The sequence below is a fragment of the Plectropomus leopardus genome, chromosome 18, assembly GCF_008729295.1.
Source record: "Plectropomus leopardus isolate mb chromosome 18, YSFRI_Pleo_2.0, whole genome shotgun sequence".
NCBI classification, from domain to species: domain Eukaryota; kingdom Metazoa; phylum Chordata; class Actinopteri; order Perciformes; family Serranidae; genus Plectropomus; species Plectropomus leopardus.
The window spans coordinates 21,313,893-21,334,210 of NC_056480.1; the positions used below are offsets into that span (position 1 = coordinate 21,313,893).

The following is a 20,318-nucleotide window of genomic DNA, read 5'->3' on the forward strand; positions in this document are numbered from 1 at the left end:
GGATGGAAAAGACTCTTTGTCCCTTTAAGTCATGCTAAGTATTCAATATAGGTCTGCTTGTCCAATGAAAGTCATTTTAATGATCATACTTTACATTAATTAAAAATGCTTGGTAAAACATGGCGTGATTTATCTTCATTAATACTGAGCCTTAGCTGCCAAAGTGTGATGGGGAAGAGGAAGACAAAAGAAAAATCATTTATTGAGAAAAATCGTGGCCATATACTACATATTAACAACAATGTTAATATATGTACCTGCAATATGTATCAGGGTAGCTTTATTCAACTCTTAACATGCGATAATGAGGTTACTGCGGGGTCCTGTCTGAGGAACCTGGGGATTACGAGGAGCAAGTGAACGCCTCATAGGAGCCCATTTTTTTTAGGAGGGCTGATGTCATTTCAAAACTTAACTCACACTCCCAAGTCAACGCGGCGAGTTGCTCACCTCCTATTCTCCCGCAAACTCCTCTCATATGTCTGACGGGGCGCGTTAAAAGAAAACTCCAGGAGGTGAAATACGCGAAAGAAGACACAAACTTCTCCACCAGAAGCGAAGCAGGAGGATTTTTACAGCCCCAACCCCGGGACCAGAGCCCCTCTTTCTGCGGGCAAAGGCGGCTGAACTTTTTTTTTTCTCTCTTTAAAATATAACCGCAAAAAACAACAAAAAATGAATCGGAGCTTTAATAAGTCGCAACCTCTGCGGAATGCGGATTGTAACGCCGTGGAGGTGAAAAGCAAGGTGAGCTCTCAGGGTTTTGTCATTTGTGGGCTCTAAATGGGGATTTGGGCTGAAAATAAGGAGTTCACATGGTCGTCCCCGTAACGGTGCTGGAGTTGGTCGGACAAAAACTGTGTGCAACTATCACATATTTTCTGCTTTAATTCACAAAGCGCTAATCCAGTTCATGAAACGGGAGCTGGTTGTTTGTGGATGTTTTTGTAATTTGCACCGATTATTGCATTCTTACTTCCGAGCGTGCAGATAGTGCTGATTTGGCTCTTTCCCTCTCTGTCACGAAGCTGATGGGAAAAACTGGTTTGACATTAACACGTATTTGTTACAATGTGAAGGTGATATCGGTCTAATCGGGTGTTTTGCAACATTTTGCAACATTAGTCGCTTTCACTGTGGGTTTTGTGCCACATAGTTTCAGCCTCCTCATTGTTTTGAGTGGTCGGCGAGAGGCTGACAGTGTAATAGCTGCATAAATTAAGTTCACCAGCAAGTCAATGACCACAGTTATCTACCAATTTAAGGCTTATGTAATGGAGACCACCAATTTTCTACAGCATGTGAGCAAACTTCTCATGCACTTTGAGCATTTTCTTCATCAAACCTCATTAAATGCACAAGATCTGCTGCAGTTTAAAAACTTAAAGTGGCAGTTCAGATTTTTTAAAATTGGGTTGTATGGGGTACTCATAGAAAGACAGTATATACAGTTACATACAGTAGATCACTGGTTCCCACCTGGTCCAGTCACAGGATCCAGATCTGGGGTCACTGATGTTGTTTTTTCAGGGTGGATACTGAAACAGATTATTAGTAGTTAATGAGACTGATAACTGATATTTGGAACCGATATGCATTTACAGTAAAATTGAGAATCTTTCTGTCAATATTTAGAATTTGCAGTATAACAAACTTCAACACAAGACTTTGTTTAAATGCCTTCAGCAAATGTGTAATCAAAACTGAAACTTTCAGAGTTCCCAGCAACTTTTTTTTTAATTAAGTCAAGTGAAAATTTAAATAGAAAATGAATAAATAAAAAAAATTCTCTTAGCTTTTTCAAAGTAAAAGCCTCCCCATGCTGACACTTTCTTTGCCCTTTATAATTAATTAATTTAATCAGTGATCATTAAATAAATAAGATAATCAGCAAAATGCCAAATATCGGCCCCAATAATCAACTAGGCCGATAATCTGTCAACCCCTAGAAATGACAAGTGTTGACGGAGCATTTGGGCGTAGTGGAAACCCAGATAAACACACGGCACTGTATCCAATCTTTACCACAAAGTGGAACAAACAGGGAGCTATTTTTAATTTTGCCACAGCCTCTCAAGGACTTCTTGTAACCAACATTTTTGTCTAGATTCCATTAAAGTGACGGCAATCCAGAGTAGCATTCATGCCTGTGTGTTTACACATGCCAGCACACTTGAGTGTGTCAGCACATATATGACGGATGAGCTCTTTGACGTGCCAGACTAAGAAGGACAAGAGGTGACTCACTCAGGCCTTCTCACGTCTTAGTTTTGGCTTCCCCACAGAGGGATAAGAGATGATGCTGGAGAATCTATTCCAGGGTGCTCGTACAGCATCATGGGGGAGCTGTGTGTTGTTGTGAGGCAGGAGTGGTCACCTTCAGATTGTTTGTGGGTGGGACTGAGAAACCTGTAGCTGCCGTGGCCAGAACCGACAGGTTTAACAGCGTCATCATCGCAGCGCTGACTCACTGTCATAAAACGTCAAGTTTCCCTTTTTAGGATCACGACTCTTATCACGTCACTTTGTTTCCTCTGGTTTTGTAATGCAAAAATCTAGAACATTTAGTTGAGTATCACCTGGCTAAACCAGAATGACAGCTCAGAGCATTTGAATTCTTGTAAAACAAAAAATCCTTATCATGAAGCTCCACTGCAGTTGTGTCTCATTTTAAATGTGTTAAAGCTCCAATTAGGACTTTTCCTGATGTGATGTGTTGCAAGCTGAAAAGACGTAAATAACAAGGGGTTCATCTCAAGTCAGTATTGAAGAAATGCTGAATGAAATGTTCAAAATGAATCCATGCGTTAGAAAATGGAAACAAGCAGACTTTTCCGATCGCATCGACTGCATCAGAGCTATCTCTCCGCTCTTGTATCAGATGCTGATTTGATAACAAATTTAAAGTGTACATCCAGTCTTTGTTTTATAACGTTTTTGTCAAAGCCAGTTTCACAAAGATCAGTGGTGGAATGTAAGTAAGTACATTTACTCGCACTGTACTTAAGTATGAATTCAAAGTACTTGTACTTTACTTGAGTATTTTATTTTCATGCTACTTCATACTTTAACTCCACTACATTTCAGAAGGAAATACAGTACTTTACTACATTTATCTGACAGCTTTAGTTAAATTAAGATTTTTACATAAAAACACATTATTACCAAATAGTTTATACAAGTACAGCTGCAGGAATTAGTTGATATATAACATTGAGGTTTGGGGTGTTTTGTCTATTTTTAAAAAAATAATAACTTGGGGTTTGGGGTCTTTTTTTTCTAATGATTTTGAGTTTTTTGGGTGTATTTTTTGTTGATTAAGATTTTTCTGTATTAGATAATTTTGTTTTTCATACTTAAAGTACATTTTCCTGATTATACTTGCTTACTTTTATATGTAAGTGACATTTTTTCAAAGCAGGATAATAAGTTGTAACAGACTATGGGTGGTATTAGTACTTTTACTTAAGTAGGAATCTGAATACTTCTTCCATCGCTGTATAAAAACTGCTAATCTAAAAGTACTCAGTTGCAGGGAATATGACATACAGAAACTTTGACTTTGCATTAATAGATCATATGACCTGGATGAGTGAGAATCTTCATGGATGTGTGAGCATCCATAACAGTCCGACATGACCAGATAATTGGTCAAAGAAATAACCCTGAAAAAACTTTACCAAACAATTTTTAAATTTTTAAAAGTTAAGCATCCAGAATCAATAGATTGTCCAAAAGTGGTGTGTTTGTTGCGTATGTAGGTGAGTGTGGTGCGTGTGATGTGCTGCCTGGTTCTCACTGGTCAGCGTTTGGTTTTCTCGGGGGAAACCGCTCCAGCGATAAGCTTATCAGGGATAACACTGGAGGTGTCTGGCTGCCTGTCGTGGAGCCTCGGCCAGGAACTGGTTTCACTCACTTAAAGCTCTTATCAGAGAGAGTGGAAAGGATGATGGGGGTTGGGGTTTTTTTTTTTTTAATTCCTCTGAACTTACTCTGATTCATCAAATTTTTCTGTTAAGAAAATCATCAGAATATTTGTTTGAGGCCTAATGTATTAGTGTAGTACTACGTCTTGGTACCCTTGGTGCCGAGACTTTTTAAAGGTGTCGGTCTTGTCTTGGACCACATTTTTGTTCTTTCTTGTTTAGTCCCAGAAAAAGAGGACTTAAATTGCCTGTGCAAAAAAGATTTGCTGATTGAAGACGGTTATATTGAAAAAATCCACACATTGAATTCATCCCTGCAATGTCTTTTGATTATTTATTACTGAAGACATTTCTCATGGAACACTGACACATACGCACATAAATACATTACGGCAATAAATGAGTGAACGGAGAAGAATCTTCATTTGGTTTCTCTTTCAGATTAATTTGGGGAGTGCCTATGGTTTGCGTAATTCCCATTTTATCATGAGTTTTGACTGCAATACACTGCTCTGGTCTTGACTTGGTTTCAACCCCTCAAAGTCTTGGTCTTGACTCTGTCTCGGTTTAGGTGGACCTGACTACAACACTGACCTGCTCCTTTTGGCAGCATAGAAATATAACATCAATATTGTGATATGAGACTAGATATTGTCTTAAATTTTGGATATTGTGGTGATTTAGGTGTTGTCTTTTGCTGATAGAGATTGGAGTTGAAATGATTTTTATTGATAGCAGTGCCACCTTCGGTTGTGCTTATCGATCAAGATTCCCTTGTTGAGTCTTATTGAGTCTTTTTATTCATTGATAAAAATCTTTTATATATTTTGTCGAAATTCTCGTTTTCAAAGGCTACTCTTTATTTAGTTTAAGTCTTGTTTGGGTCATGAAAACCAGTTTTCCATTAGCCAATATTTTTTATTGTCATTAACAAAATTAAAACTGTGCATCAGGTGTTGAGGAGGGAGGTGATCGGCAAGTTGAGCTAGCTGTAACAACAGTCTGCCTGTTGTTCTCTAAAGTGTATGAAATTAAAGAATATTTGTACCAGATTTGTTGTCATTTAGGTTTTCTTGGGCAAAGAAAACTCTTGCAGGACGTGATGCTCAGTAAGGAAGCAGTGGCACGCGTGCTAAGACTGTTAAATACATGGCATTCTTGGGATAGAATCTCGTATTGCAATGTTTCAGCGTTTCAACTGCAATTTTATTATTATTATTATTATTATTTATTATTCTTTCCTCATGTAATGAAGCCACGCTTCCTCACCGCCATGACTCCTTCTTGATGCAAGTTTCCAGCGACTTCCGCGTCGGTGTTTCGCAATGTGCAACTGTCTGAAAAACATGCTGGCATTGGTAAAAGGAATTGATAAGGTCGGAGGTGTTGTCCGATAATTCGACAATTTGGAACTTGTGCTCAACTGGAACCAGTTCTCGATTCCCATCTCTATTTCCTGGTTTTAAAGGCTGCTTTACGGCGAAGTGAGGTCATTTTCTGAACTTACCAAATTTTTCTAGCTGTTCTATTATTTTCCTTTTCCCACTGTATCCACATTACTTAAGATTATTATCATCTCATTGTCTGAATATTGTAAAAACACCAATGGTCAACCCTACAATATCATAGCATATCAAGGTATTTGGTCAAAATTAAATTGATGTGTGGTTTTCTCCACGTTGCTCTAGACAGAAGTCGGTTTTGTTCCATTATCTCCAATGTGTCAGAGTTTAGTGTCTCCAGGCGTGTTTCAACCTGTTGACATCACTTTGCCCTGATAGGCCGGGAGGACAGGTGATGTCACGTTTGTAGTGATGTATTCTTAGGTTTAGCTTCGAGGCCCCGTGATTAATCACCCCGTGTTCAGACTTGTTTGTAGCGGAGGGCCTTGAGTTCTGCTTGCGAAAACAGATTGTTCAGACTGATCGGGGAACACGGTGCCAAGAGAACACTCAGATTGAAGGCAGTGACGGAGCTCGCTGACACGCAGAAGTGTAATTAACAGCAAGTCGAGTGTGACATGTTGAAGTCTTTCGGTGTTAATTACAGTTCAGTCATGGGTAGGTTTCACTTTTCCAAATGTTAAGAACACCTAGCGAAGACTGACAAACCTGTTTGTCAACTCCTTGTGCCACCTTCTAATGTAGGGTGACTTTTATCAGCTGGAATCCGAGTTACGCTCTTAAAATGCAGGTTCGCATGTGCCTTTGTTGCCTTCAGTGAATCTGGCAGCAAACCACACACCCGCCTGGCATCCCCCTCGTCTCCTAACACGCCTCCTCTTAAATTCATATGTCATCTTCTAATTACAGAGCTGGTTAATGTATCCCCCGCTCTTCTTCTTCTCCTCCCAGTCAGTACACTGCTACTCTTTTCTGCCTCTCTGTCAGCACTTTTCCTCTCCCTCCCTCCTCCTGCTCCATGATCACCTCTTCTCTTCTCCTCTGATGTCAGCTTCCCTCCGCTGTGAGCTGATGATTGCAGCTACAAACAGCACCTTCGTCTACAAATCACCACTGTGATTCAGACTCCGGAGCTGCTGCAATTGTGTGTTGTTGAGGTTTATGGAGCTTTTGTGCCTCGGTTGTATCTCTGCACCTCAAGTCCATTCTTGTGTGTGAGTCACATGATGACCCCACAGTGACCCTCAGCCGTGCTCTCATTGGTGGTTCAGTGACCTAGCCGGGAAAGCTGCAGCACAATTGTTCAAGTCTGCGTGTAAACTGTGGGTGGGAGGCGGGGCTGCCAGCCACTGTCATTTATATATACTGAGACAGCTTACTCATCCACCTGTATTGTTCTATTGTTCCTCTTTCCTGCAGTTTTTCTTGTCAAAGTCACATGTGATGTGCAACTGACATTTGTTTTTGTATCTTGGCGTGCAGTGTAATGCAAAGCTGCACGGTTTCCAGCAGGAACTTGTTAAGCCGAGGTAGTTTGCCATCTAGATCCTGATGCATCTCATCTTGTGATCAGTTTAGTTTCTGGAGGACAGCTGAAACAGATCAAACCTCATGCAGAAGCAGCGTTCGGCTTTAAAGCCAATTTGAGGTAGGGGCCAAAAAGGGTCCATCATATAATGTCACTGGGCCCAAATATCTATTTTTCCCATAGACTTACAGAGACATCGTAAAAGAAATGTCTGGAAATCAGTGGATACATTTTTGTGAGTGTTACAGGGATGGGAATAACTAGAGGCCCCACAATATGATATTATCACAATACAAAATTATTTCAGTTTCTAATGTGTTGCGATATGCTGAGTATTGTGATGACATGTATTGCAATTTTTCAACTGCAAATTGTGTCCTGAAAGAAGTACTTTGTCAACACCTGTTTTATCTAATAAAATAATGTTTTCAGTCTGTTCATAACACTTCAATCATTTTTATTGCAGCAAATTGTATCTAGTGGACTGAAAATGCAAGATTTCATTATCTAGTAGGGATGCACAAAACGTTTTTGCCGATATCCATAATGCTGATATATAACAACTTGTTTTGCCGATAACGATACCAATATCGATATATTTCCACACATAAGTTTTTGATCATCAATTCTCTTCTATAGTGGAATTAACATCATGTTATGCATACTCTCATCGTGATGGCCTACCAGCAGATAGACATATGAAATACAATGCTTTGCAATGTATGTAGTGTTCATTCATTGTGCAAAATAAGAGAAATACTTCAACTTAGGGTTGGTGTTTTGTACATGTACATGCATCCCTATCTAGTAGGCTACTAAAAGTGTTGTATTTCTAATATTAATAATTGATGTAATTTTAAAGAAGTCCATACTTGGCATCCATGTATTGATACAATATTGGCACTAAAATATTGGGATAGTATGCTGTAGAAGTGTAGAATAGCCGTACGATTAAATCATTCTGTCCTCATTCAAGTTAATGGAGGGCTAAACTGGAAATTAGCTGCTCATCTTGCGGAAGATGCTCGGCTCGTGGAGGTCTTTGGTGTGCTTGTTCTGTGAGTCCTGGTGTTTGAGATGAGCTGGTCCACCTCAGCCATAAAACACTGGTTAAAAGCCTTTCATAATCATAAGCACTCATTTTGAATTATTAGGCACATGTTACTGAATAGTAACTTTGGCTGTATTTATCTGCAAATGTAAAAACTACTCCAATGGTTGGGTGAGTGTTATATGTAAATGTATTTAAAAAATCTACTAAATTACTTCAGCTGCATTGAACCATTTTTGAAAAGGACTGTAGCCAGTTTGTATTGTGCTCAGAAACAGCTTCCCCTGTGCCATTTTGTACATTAGGTCATGACCGCGACTGTGACAGCTCAGTGGACTTCCACGCTGTTAGTTTAATGTGTGCCAGGCAGATGGTTTAGATAAGTCCATGAGGTCGGACATCCCGGTTTCCTCTTCCTGTTTTGTGACTCTCCTTTTTAATGTCCTGTTCTCTTCTGATCTTCCCTTCTCTGCAGTATGGGGCAGAGTTTCGCCGGTTCTCTGTGGATCGAGTCAAACCGGGCAAGTTTGAGGAGTTTTACAAGCTCATCCTGCACATTCACCGCATCGCTAACATGGAGGTGATGATCGGCTATGCTGACGTCCACGGGGATTTGCTCCCGATCAACAACGATGACAACTTCTGCAAGGCGGTGTCAACAGCTCATCCGCTGCTCAGGATCTTCATACAGAGACAAGGTAGGTTGTATGAAAAGTCTTTAAGATATGGCTTCCTTCTGGCTCTTTCTTCTGTTTACTTATCAGTTATCAGTTATCATTAGAATGGTAAACATTGTCTCTTAAAGGAACAGTGTGTACAATTGAGGGGGATTTAGTGGGATCTAGCGTAAAGCATTGCAGATTGCAACCAGCTGAAACTTCTCCCAGTTAGAATTCCTACAGTGTTCATTGGTCAGGAGGTTTTAACCAGGAGCAAAATTATCCACAGAGGTCTCTTCCTACATAAAAAAACGAAGCAGAGGTGTCATTGTTGGATTCATACTAAAAGTATAAGTGCATACAAATTAGATCACTACTTTATGCAATGGATATGTATGAGACCCCGTAAAAACGGAATAAACAAAGTGCCCAGTGATTCAAACCAGTAAAAACACTGGAGAAAAAAAAGCAGTTTTACATCACAAATCAGTGTTTCTCAAATGCAGTTTGGCATGTTTGAGACTTGCTAATGTGCACTCACTTTGTTTCTGATATATCTTAAGATCCACATATTCAGGAGGTTTTTACCAGGAGCCACATTATCTGATGAGGTCTCCTCCTTTCCAAAACAATCAGATTTAATGGTTTAAACCAGTTAAAACAGTGAATAAAGCACTGACAATGGTCTTGTCACAGAGGGGCTTCTAACTATGGTGGCTGATGCAAAAACCTGAATGACCCTATCGAGAGCCAGTAGACGTATTCGGTTCGTCCATTCTTGGCTGCTGTCAAAACATGGCGGTCTCAGTAGACAGGGACCCGGTCCCTATGCAGATTTAAAGGGTTCATTCTAAGAAAATTAAAACCCAACAATTCTCATTTTCAAGTGATTATACACTAAAGAAAACATACTTAGTATATTCAATTTCTGAAAGTATATCCCCCTCAATCCTACACACCGGACCTTTAAAACTGGTTGTTAGTTTGAACAAACACTGGATGGATATTAGTTTTCAACTGGTAAATCTATAAAACAATCATCTTTTGCAATAACTGAATCTTGGGCTGCAATTATCTTGCTGACTCGAATCGAGTTTCCCCACATAATATTTCCTCATCCAATTATGCCTCTTTTCCCGCTCTGGGAACTCAAGGCCTTCTTGTTTACTTCATGCAAGGCTCTGTGTGTGTGTGTGTGTGTGTGTGTGTGTGTGTGTGTGTTTTTTTTGTGTTTCCTGCCCTCTTATTGGCTGGATCTGTCTCAGTCTGTGCCTGTCTGCCTGGCTAAGTCCTGCTTCTTATCCAGAGGAAGGGCTCGCAGGCAGATGAACACACACACACATACACACACACACACATGCACACAGGCCAGTGCCTTGGCAGCCACATAGAAATCAGGTCATTGAGCAAAGCCTGTATCCCGGCATACCAGACATTACTAAGAGACAAAAGATCTGCATGAAAAGAGAGACTCCTTACTGAGCTCCCTCCGTGTGTGTGTATTTGTGTGTGTGCGTGCATGTGAGGGTGTATTTGTTCAAAGACAACACCACGGTACCCTGAATGGGAACCGGTCCTAGTCCCTCTCTCTCTGTTTCCCTCTCCATCTCTCTCTCATTGATCCGAAGTCTGGAGTGGGCCTTGACTGCCTGCCAGCATACAAATGAATCTATAACCATTCACATCTATTCATACCCTCAGTCCTCCCTGGAATGTCCCTCGCTCGGTTGTGTAATGAACATGTACGCTCCGGGGTATTGTTTTAATTGTCGTCCAGTAGTTCAAAAACAAAAGCTGGTTACCGCACGGTGAGTTATCTTGTCGCAGATTTCCAGTAAGAAATAAGGTTTGGATCTTTAGGAGGCCCCACCAGACTCCTGTAATGATTCACTGTGTTGAGATCGCAGCAGAATGAAGTCATCGTACACCGGCTCAGAAGACATCAGCCAAAGATGTCAAATGTGAAAAAAGTTTAGATTGTTAATTAGCTACATTTTTTTATTACAGAGTAGCTTTTTGGATTATTCTGTGAGCTTTTCAAGCACAAATGAATATTTCATAAGATTTTCTTGGGACTTAAAAACTCTCAAAAGAGCAGCTGTTTGCTTGTGCTATTCACTTCAGCTAAAGTTATCATTTGTACTCGCCGTTGTGTGCGACAAAAAACCCTTATTACAAGTTTTTAAAAATGATCCTAGACTGAAGACAAAAAAAAAGCAGATATCTAACATTTATCTTCTAGACATGGTAACTTGACAGTTTTAACTTACTCCAGGTAGCATGCAGGTGTTCCCAATAAAAGTTCACCCCAAACTAAAAAAGGATCTGCCTACTCTTGAATATAATGCAAGTACATGCTTCTTGGCTTGTGTTTGCTTAAAGTTTTTCCCAGAAATCATGACCTTGTTACTCAAAATAATCCACAGACCTTGTTGTGAGCAGTTTTGAGCAGGAACTATTTTCTTTGCACCCAACAACCATTTCACAGAAGGGAGGGTGCATCCACTGCCAAGACGGCATTGATGTTTACATGTCGCACTGTTACGAGCACGAGCCTCTCGTACACGTATAGATGCACGCTTCCTTCTTCACGCACGCTTCACGTTTTGCAGAATAAAATTGGTTCTAAGTGAAAGTCTTCCCAAGAGGTGTCTTAAGTTGTGTACTTATTAGTCTTTACCTTTGTCACATTTCTGTCCCAGTTTCCATTTCTGCCACTCTCTGGAATACTTCATACAAAAACGCCACAAAGCACTAGAGGAACTGAACCTTGTTAAAGGACAGATGCTCTTACGGAGGGGCAATGAAGTGTTGTGGTGGTGAAAACACAACGCTGACATGGTGATGCGGTTGATGGGAATGCACACTGTTGTGACTGATGCTGAAGCAGACTGAGCATCTCGAGCCTCACTGCAGTCTATTGTTAGTCGCCAGACAAAGAGGTGTGTGTTTTACTGTGAGTACCCTCATGTCTCAGAAGAGCTGCCCCACACCCAGAATGCTACATGCACGAGAAAGTGTGTGTGTGTGTATGTGTGTGTGTGATAATGACTGTATCGGTCAGTACCAGCCTGTTAGTACAGGTCATTTAGTTGTGCCACCGTGTGTCTTATGTCTCTGTCAGCAGACCACCCCAGATGAAAAGAAAGAGTTGACACACATAAAGACACTGTGACTCACCCCTCAGCCACAGAAGGGACATTTTGTGTAGTAATTTAAGCTGGACGGGTCTTTCACATGCATGTGAGTGCTGTGAGAAAAAAAAACCTCTTTTAATTGGGCTGCTCCCCTGACAGCTCAGCCCATAAAGTTTATATGTTTCTCTTTATTTCCACTGAAACACAGAAAAGTCCCCTTACCTTACATTTTAAAAAACTGTTACAATGTGTAATACTGTTTTTTTTTGTTGTTGTTGTTTTTCAAAATAAGATGCCACATAGAATAAAACGTGTAAAGAAAAGGTGAGAAATTAAAGGAAAACAAGGAGAGGAGGGGTCTCCAAATTTGAATATGAGCGGGGAAAAAGTTGTAGAGGAAGTTGAAAAAAAACCAACAAACTACTGACATATACCTGAGAATGTTTGTATTTAATTTTCTCAGTAAGACCAGAATCAGAAATCAGAATCAAAAATTCTTAATTGATCCCTGGGGGGAAACTGTGTTTCGTTACAGTTGTTGTGATGGCAACCATAGAGAATTATAGTTAGTAGAAATAAGCACCAGCACAAAGTATGTAAAATATAGAATTAAAATACAGTAATAGTTAAACAATTAGCAGTAGTATGTAAATATTTAAAAATATAAGAATATGTATAATATGCTTAGTATGTAAAGTGTGTAAAACATTAAATGTAAAAGACATACAGTAGTTAAAAATATAAAACTGCATTTTTCTACACTGCAATGTAAACGTTATGTGTGAGAGGAGCGACGCATTTCTGTGACTGGCCGTGTGCGTGCATTTGTCCGTGTAACAATAGGTATTATGACGTCTCTCTTTTATCTACCTGACACTCACCTTCCGGGCTCAGATCACCATTGTTGGTCAGATCACTGGAGCACGTGCAGCAGTTGTGTGGCAACACAGCAATAATCCATCTGATGATACCTGTTACTCCCTCTGGGCGATGATGGCGGCTTGTTTAAAGATGACTTCACCTGCAGAACAGAAGCCAACACTTTGTGGTTTATTCCCAACAATACACAATAGTCTTTTGTCAGCGCAAGCGGAAGTTAAAGAATAACAAAGGTGATGTTTAAGATTAAAACTGACGCTTTGGAGTAACTCACAATTCTTTTTAAGAAATCTATGTTGTACAATTTAGAGGAAAGTTGCAGGAGTTACAGGTGACGTCTTCCACCCTGAACCCCCTGCTCATTCTCACCTGCCCCGTCTGCCATGGTCAGCTCACTTACATACATGTACATTAAAGCAGCAAGCAGTAGACAAACGCAGTATCTTAAATACTCTGTGCATGCAAACAAACAAACCAACAAGCGAATCAAGAAAGACGGAAAAAGAACTGAGTGCAAGATGTGGGTTCATAAAATGACACGTCTGTGAGTTTTCTTCTTTAAAGTCTTAGCGCTATAATTTTTGTGGTTGAAAGGCACTAAGATGTTTTGCTGTTTTGAGAGGGTGTTTAGTTCAAGTAAAGGACAAAGTTCTTGCATATCTTATCAAGAGGGACCAGGTTTTTTAAAACGTTTTCTGAGACCCACATACTGAATATCTTCACTTTTTTTAATGTGAGAGTGGTCATCGTCTCTCTGATTCCATTATATGTAAACAGAGGAGACTTTGTTGTTTTCCAGATGAGTAGCATGATACGGCGGGCCATGGGAGAGTAAAATATTACAGCAGTTCTCTGATGAGCAGATAAATTCTCCTCTCCTTTTGTCACGTCGAAAATGGCACTGACAGGGTTTACCACACACATGTGAGAGGGAGTAAAAAAAAAAAACCAAACATTTTGTCTTGCCCAAAACATGTGGCCCAAAGAGGCAGGCCTCAGTGGCATCTGGGACAATTAAGATTTATTTGCTGAGAATATTTTAGCTAATCTAGCATTTGAAATTTGCATTTGTTTCTTAAAAATGATTTTAACGTCAAAGAATGAACTACAGTTTATTAGCAGATTCACTCCTGTAACTGTTCACAGAGTTTAATGCTGGTTTGCAGTGTGATTAGGTCTGATGTGATATTTCACCAGATGCCTCCTTTTGCCTGAGCCTGCTCCTCCAGCAGCTGGGGTTCCTCTGTCTAATTACATCTTCGGTTAGATAGAGATGTTGCACTCTCATGTTCATGCCCTGATGAAGTCCCTGCATTGGCCAAAACATGAACAGAAGAGTGCCTTGGTTTAGCTCCTCTTTTTTTTCTATTAGTAGATGCATTGAACTGCAACATTTTTTAAATTTGGATCTATTTCACTTGAGTGGGGTGCACTCAGTTAGATTGCAAATTGAGGAGTTGTTCAAATAAAAAAGAAAATGCCTTGAATCTGGTTGTGCCCACAGTAGAAAGAAGCCTTTCTGTTAAAGTGTTTACATAACTATAATCACTAGGAAGTCTTTTTCTAATGTAATGATTAACACACACAAAATAGATGTAGAGAAGACGTGTCATGGACTTGGATGTGCTTTCAGTAGTTTTCAAATTCAGATTAAATCCTTTTTAAACACAACATTGCCTCTGCATCCTCGACTGCTTAATTTCAAGCTTCACATCAGGGGATCTGAGGAGCCAACAATGTCAAAACCTGTGCTGAAAAATAGTTTGTAGACAGAGGGGGGAGGGGAGTCACTTCACAGAGGGAAGTTTTGTACTGGGACACTTCTACACTTCTCATGCCGGCACAATCAGAAGGGGGGAGGGGCGAGCTAGTGATGGGAAGAAACGGGACGCATCAAAAGAGCTGTGAGCACAGAAGAGTGAGTGAACCAGCTCTGTATACGGAGGTGGACTCCCTGTCTGGTCACATGTGTGTGTGTGATTGTAGTGGTTTAGTCAACTGATGATTGATGTTAGATTGGGTCATGTGAGGTTCTACATGTTCGTACAGAGGAAAAGAGAATATTCTAGCTACAGTTCCTCTCATATAAGTCATTTTTACACCGAGAGCATGCTCTAGGGCCACTATGAAGTCCAATCTTTGTGTCGCCGTTGGATTTTTACACAGAACCGAACAGCGAGCATGTTTTCATGCACGAAATAGTCTGTTTTTTACCCTTAAAGACAGAATAACTACAGTGTTAACATGACTAATGAAAATGACCATTCCACTCACACTCCTGTTTGCATGCAGCCATGTGTACTCCAATTAACATGTCGTTTATCACACAAGATGTGGAAAAGTATAATAGCTGGAGCATGTCATTTTGCCTCTTTGCATTAAAATTGCATTTTTTTTTAGTTTCCTACCGGTGGCAGACTTATTAGGGTCCTTCTCTCCTTCCTTCACCTTCTTGAAGAGGTTGGTGCTGCGATATTTTGCATATCCAAAAACCTCTTGATAAGTCAGGTGCATTTCTCCCTCTGACCAGAGTTGTGGGACTTTCATTTGCACATATCTCTACCCCAGCTTAACAAACGGCACTGACTGTAAACCGAGGCCATGTCTTGCAAACTGCGGTTAAAAACCAAAACTAATGGAGAAGCATATCCTGCATTGGCTGTGCTAAATGCTAAATTTAGAAAACAGCTTTATTCAGATTATTGGAATGGAATATGCTGGTTATATGACCATGATCTTATGCAAACTTAGAGGGGAATATTGGTGTGCATGTAACCATAGCAGCTCCAGTGTGTAATTTTAGATAGTATGCTGGCATTGTAGAAGCAAAAGAGGTGTTAGGGGCATGACATTTAGCACAACAGCATCTGCTTATAGTGTGACATAAAACAGGTGGAAGCGCTTTATAAACAATAAAAATGGCATAACATGGCAATAACTGTCGTTTACCATCCCTGTTATGTGGTGGTTGATCTCGTCCTCTGCTCAGAGGGTAAGGAGCTCCCATATCTCATTGTTTTTCACCAATATGCAGACATTTACGGGCGCCGTGAGTTAGCTACTGGATTGGTTGCATTACAGCCTGATAACTGCTGCTTGCTGCTTTTTAACTCTATTGTAGGGAGCTCTATACCAGGGAGCTCCCCTGAAAGGATTTTATTCTGGGAAAAAAAGTGACATTTCGAGCTAAAAAACACCTTTCCTTATCTTGCACACATAACTAAACATCACACCCTTCATGCCCATGATCCTGACCTGCCAGCTGTCTCTTTTACATAGATTGGGTGCTGCTGTTACTACCTCCGTAGCCGGCTTAAAAGGGGGATAACTCTGTCTCCCCAAATCACGATCTTACCTTTATACAAATTGGCAAGGCAGCATAACATTGCAATATTTTTTTTTAACCTTGAACAGGCAGTGTTAAATGGTCTGTCAACTCAGCTTTAAGTGTCCTCTTTCATGCTTTTGGTTCCAAGTGTTTTGTCCTGCTGGTCTAACACATTGTGATCAGAGGCATACACTGAATATACTCAGGTCGTCTGTTTTGTCAAAGGTTGTAGTATATTTATCAAGGGAAACTACTGGAAGCCCTATCTGTTCATTCATATTCTGCCTCTCGTGCAAAATAATGCAAATTAAGAATTAGATAAGAGAGAGGGAACACTGCCTACATAGTGATTTTAGGTAGAGATATTTCAGACAGGAAACCGGCTGCTGAGCTCGTAAATTTCCACATTTCACCAGCGTCTTCTACTGTTTAAAGATTAAAGAAATAATGTAAATAATCCTTGATACCAGTGAAAACATTGGACGGAATACATCTAATCTGTTCCCACAAATCTATTTTTGGAGTGTGACCCGTGAATGGAGGTTGTTAATGCGCTAAAAGGGCTTTTAGAGCTGAAGTCTGACACAATCTTAGCAGGCGTGGGTGCACAGCTACTAATTTCCCACAACACACTAATGGCTGGTGTAATGATGGTCTATGCATAGTAGAGGACAAGAAGAGTTCAAGTAAGGATATGTGTGTTAAAGTCAATTTGATTTTCACCTGTAATTACACTAATGGTTGACAAAAATGGTCTTGTTGCAAGAAAAAAAACACAAGCCTGTTTTTGGAAGCTCAGTTTTGGGGGAAATTGGGGTTGTTTTTGTAGACAGTGCCAGTGGCCTGCACACAGACTACACTCTCAACAAAGAGAAGAGACCCCTGTTTGGCAGAGGGCTAAGAGTTTAAATAAATAGAGCAGATGAGGAAGGCCAAGGTCGAGTCTGTGCAGCTTCATATCTAGCATGCTGAGTATCAGGGTTTACAGCTCCGGCAGCCTGACCGCTCTCCACACCTGTGAAAACTACAGGGCCAGATACCAACATCAGCCAGACTAAAGCGAGCTGTGGCACCGCAGCAAAATCTTTTTTTAAAAATGGCAGAATAAAACAGCAGCTCCGGCAGTTTAAATCTGACATCCAGACCAGTGCTGTTTCGCAACAACTTGGATCGCACACTCGCTTGGAGATCAAATAAATGCTAATGTTATTATGTTTCTACGGCTGCCCCGACTGTCTGCACTTTGCTGACTTTCCACACTTGGCTCGCGTGCTTTTTTTTTTGCATCAGTGAAATCAGGGATGTGTTGTTTGCAGAACAAAGCCTGGCAGGCTGTGAAAAGAGACGTGTCATTTACACTTAGAACTATTGACGGTGAATTGAATGTAGCATTTGGAAATTGCTTGAGTGAAAAGCTCCTAATATGTTTCAGTGTGTTTAGTCATCAGTCAGAGAAGTTGTGTCTGTTCATTGGAAACTGTTGACATCCAGACTTGGCTCATTTTTGGTGAAGAAAAGGTTAACATGGTTGCTTCACTTGCTTTCTCTCTCTACATCATGGAAAAAGTACTTTTGTCACGGTAATGTATTTTGGGCTATCAGGTCTGTAAAGAGTAGGCGTAGGCATGAGTGCGCAAGCTCTCAGTTTGGATGTCACATCAATATTCTTACTAAGTACAGAGTAACCTTTTTTTATTTTGCTTTTTAAAAGAACAAATATATTTAATAAATATACATTTCAGTTGACCCTATCCTATGTTTAAAGTGATCAATTTTTGTACAGCATGCAAAAGAATAGCATAGAACAGAACAGAATATAATAGAATAGATCTTTATTGTTCACCAGGATGAAAATTTGTTTTCGGCCCACCAGACACAGGAGACAACATAATTAAAAAACAGACAAGCACTTTGTAAAACAAACATATAATTATACAAGATCATTAGAAACACTTTACTTGCTCTTTACTAAACACTTTACACATTATCCTTTAAAACCTGAGTAAACTGGCCTGATTTTGAAAAATGTGGGAAAAAGGCAATGAGCAACTTAACAAGAAATGACTCAAAAATTAGCAAGAAACTAGTGAAAAGTTACAAGAGAATGATCCGAATGATCTAATATAAAATTGTTTTTGCAATAATGAAATACAAAGATCAATAATACAAAGATGCTTTTTGATATGTATGATAGGTAAAGGCTTGAGCTAACAAGACCTGACTTACCTTTCCAACTATGGAGTCACTGAAGCTGCAGCCAGTCATCAGCCACACTCAACCCGCTTATGATTTTATTATCATGGATTTATAATAAACAAATAGATAGCATTAGACAGAATTAAGACAATTCAAGTCCGTGAACCAGAAGCTCTGTTGTCATGGTCACAGTCTAATGCCTGGAATGATTACACTCCAAATGTTGACATGGAGTCGACGTCTGATGGTCTTTTGTTTGTTTTTGTCTGGTTTCTCTCATTTCCTCTCATTAAAGAATATGAGTGCAAGCAGACATCAACTTTCTTCAATGCTCATCATGTGCTTTAAAAACTTCTTTTAAAAGTTTTATTTTCAGGAACACTTTTGTTTCAAATGTATGTTGGGTGCACCAGTTCAGCCGGTTCTGACCGACACAAAGTAACTACAAAGAGACAAACAGTGACCAAAAAGGATATAAAATTACCTCAGAATAACTACAAAAACAGAAAAACAACCAACTAGAGACACAAAATTACTACAGACACAAAGCGTCCAAAAAAGACACAAAATTACAAAAACCCTAACATGAAATTACTTCAAAGAGATACAAAATTATAACAAAGACACATAAAAAAATATGAAGAGGCGCAAAAGCACTAAATAAAAAAAAGGCAAAACTACCACAAAGCTGTGTCCATGCCCATGCCAGTGCTGTCTTTTTCCAAAAATCAAACTCTATTTATCTGTGTACCTCACTGCGGTTTTTCTGTGAGGTTACATCGGGCCAGGAATTTTGGCGTTGCCAAAAACTTGAGTAGATGTTCTGCCTTGAGTGAGTGAATATGATTGAAAAACTGAATTTTTATGATGGCACTTATACAGAAACTGGATTGGTTGCATTGCAGCCTGATTCTGGATCTGCCAGTCAGTATCAGTGCCAATACCTCTCCAGTGTATAGGATTGCTGCATGTGTAACTAACATATTTTATTATATATATTTTTCACCGTCTCCATATGAGATCATGTAGAAACTATTATATTTGTAGAGCAACAGTCTCTGTTGTGTCCCTCTCTCAGTCTGTGCTTTTGTGTTTGACTGTGGGGACACTGTCAGCACATCTGGCCACTCTCACACCATCGCCAAAGGGCTTCAGAGAACACGTGGTGTGTGTGTGTGTGTGTGTGTGTGTGTGTGTGTGCGCGTGTGTGCGCACATGCCCTCAACACTAGATGGGATTGTGAAGCAGATGTGTCAACATGCCAGTGCTCAGTCATGGTAGCTGCAGGTTCAAGCTCTGACCTCACTGCATTTGATCCGTGTATACAAGAGGAAGAGCCTCCTTAGTAATTAGTGTTGGCTCTTTATCCCAGTCAGACGTCCCAAAGCTGATTTAGTCCTCGGATCAGAATAGATCTCTTGATTAGTATAGATAATTCAGATATTTATACATGCCAACGTGCAGCTTTTTCTATTTTGTCCTTTGTGCTTTTTTTTTTTGTAATTTGTGTGCTCTTCAGTGGATTATAAACTCGCATGCCAGCCACACAATCACATACCACGATAGGCAGAAAGCATCCTTTTCCTCATTCCAGCAGATCTATTTTGGTCGTGTAAAGGCACGGCCTTTTTGCGTTGCCTCTCTGTGCCTTTGTGACTCTCTTTACAGAACTTCAGAGTCATTAAGAGTGAGTTTGAGTGTGGTCTGTTATGTTGAGGCTGCCACTACTTCTCGTCTTTGTGCTTGGTACCAGTCAGCAGCCTCAGGGTAAACAGCGGAGGAGCTGGCTGAGTGAAAGGGATCGCTGTGAAACAACTGTACTGCTCCTTGAAGGAAAAGAAGACAGCAGCTGTCAGTTAAAGCTAGGGCTGAACCCCGAATCATATATTTTTTATTTGACTCCGGTCTGGCTGTGCAATATAAATAATTGACAATTCATTCCTCTTTTTTTCTTTTTTTTTTTAAAAATATAGTTGACCTAGCGTTCACAAAATTCCTGGCATGAGTTTCAAGTGATGGTTTTGACCACATTATGATAGAAAAATGCAAGAGAGTCCTGGGAACATATTTTTGAGCATTTTAAGATCAATTAAAGGCTTCGAGACAGCTATATGATGCAAGATATGAATTGCGGCGTAATTAATTAACGTCATATGGGGTGCCGGGTGACTCGGTTGGTAGAGTGTGCGCTCCATATTCAGAAGCTGTGCA

At 40.0% G+C, this 20,318-nt stretch overlaps 1 protein-coding gene across 1 annotated transcript in view; it reads left to right on the forward strand.

Moving 5' to 3' along the window:
• Nucleotides 1-408: 408 nt before the first annotated feature.
• pard6gb (par-6 family cell polarity regulator gamma b) overlaps nt 409-20,318 on the forward strand; it is a 47,373-nt gene continuing 27,463 nt past the window's right edge. Inside the window, exons 1-2 of the mRNA XM_042507197.1 lie at nt 409-747; nt 8,384-8,606. Coding sequence (XP_042363131.1) covers nt 676-747; nt 8,384-8,606 — 295 coding nt within the window. The 5' untranslated portion in view covers nt 409-675. The remainder of the gene's footprint in view (nt 748-8,383; nt 8,607-20,318) is intronic.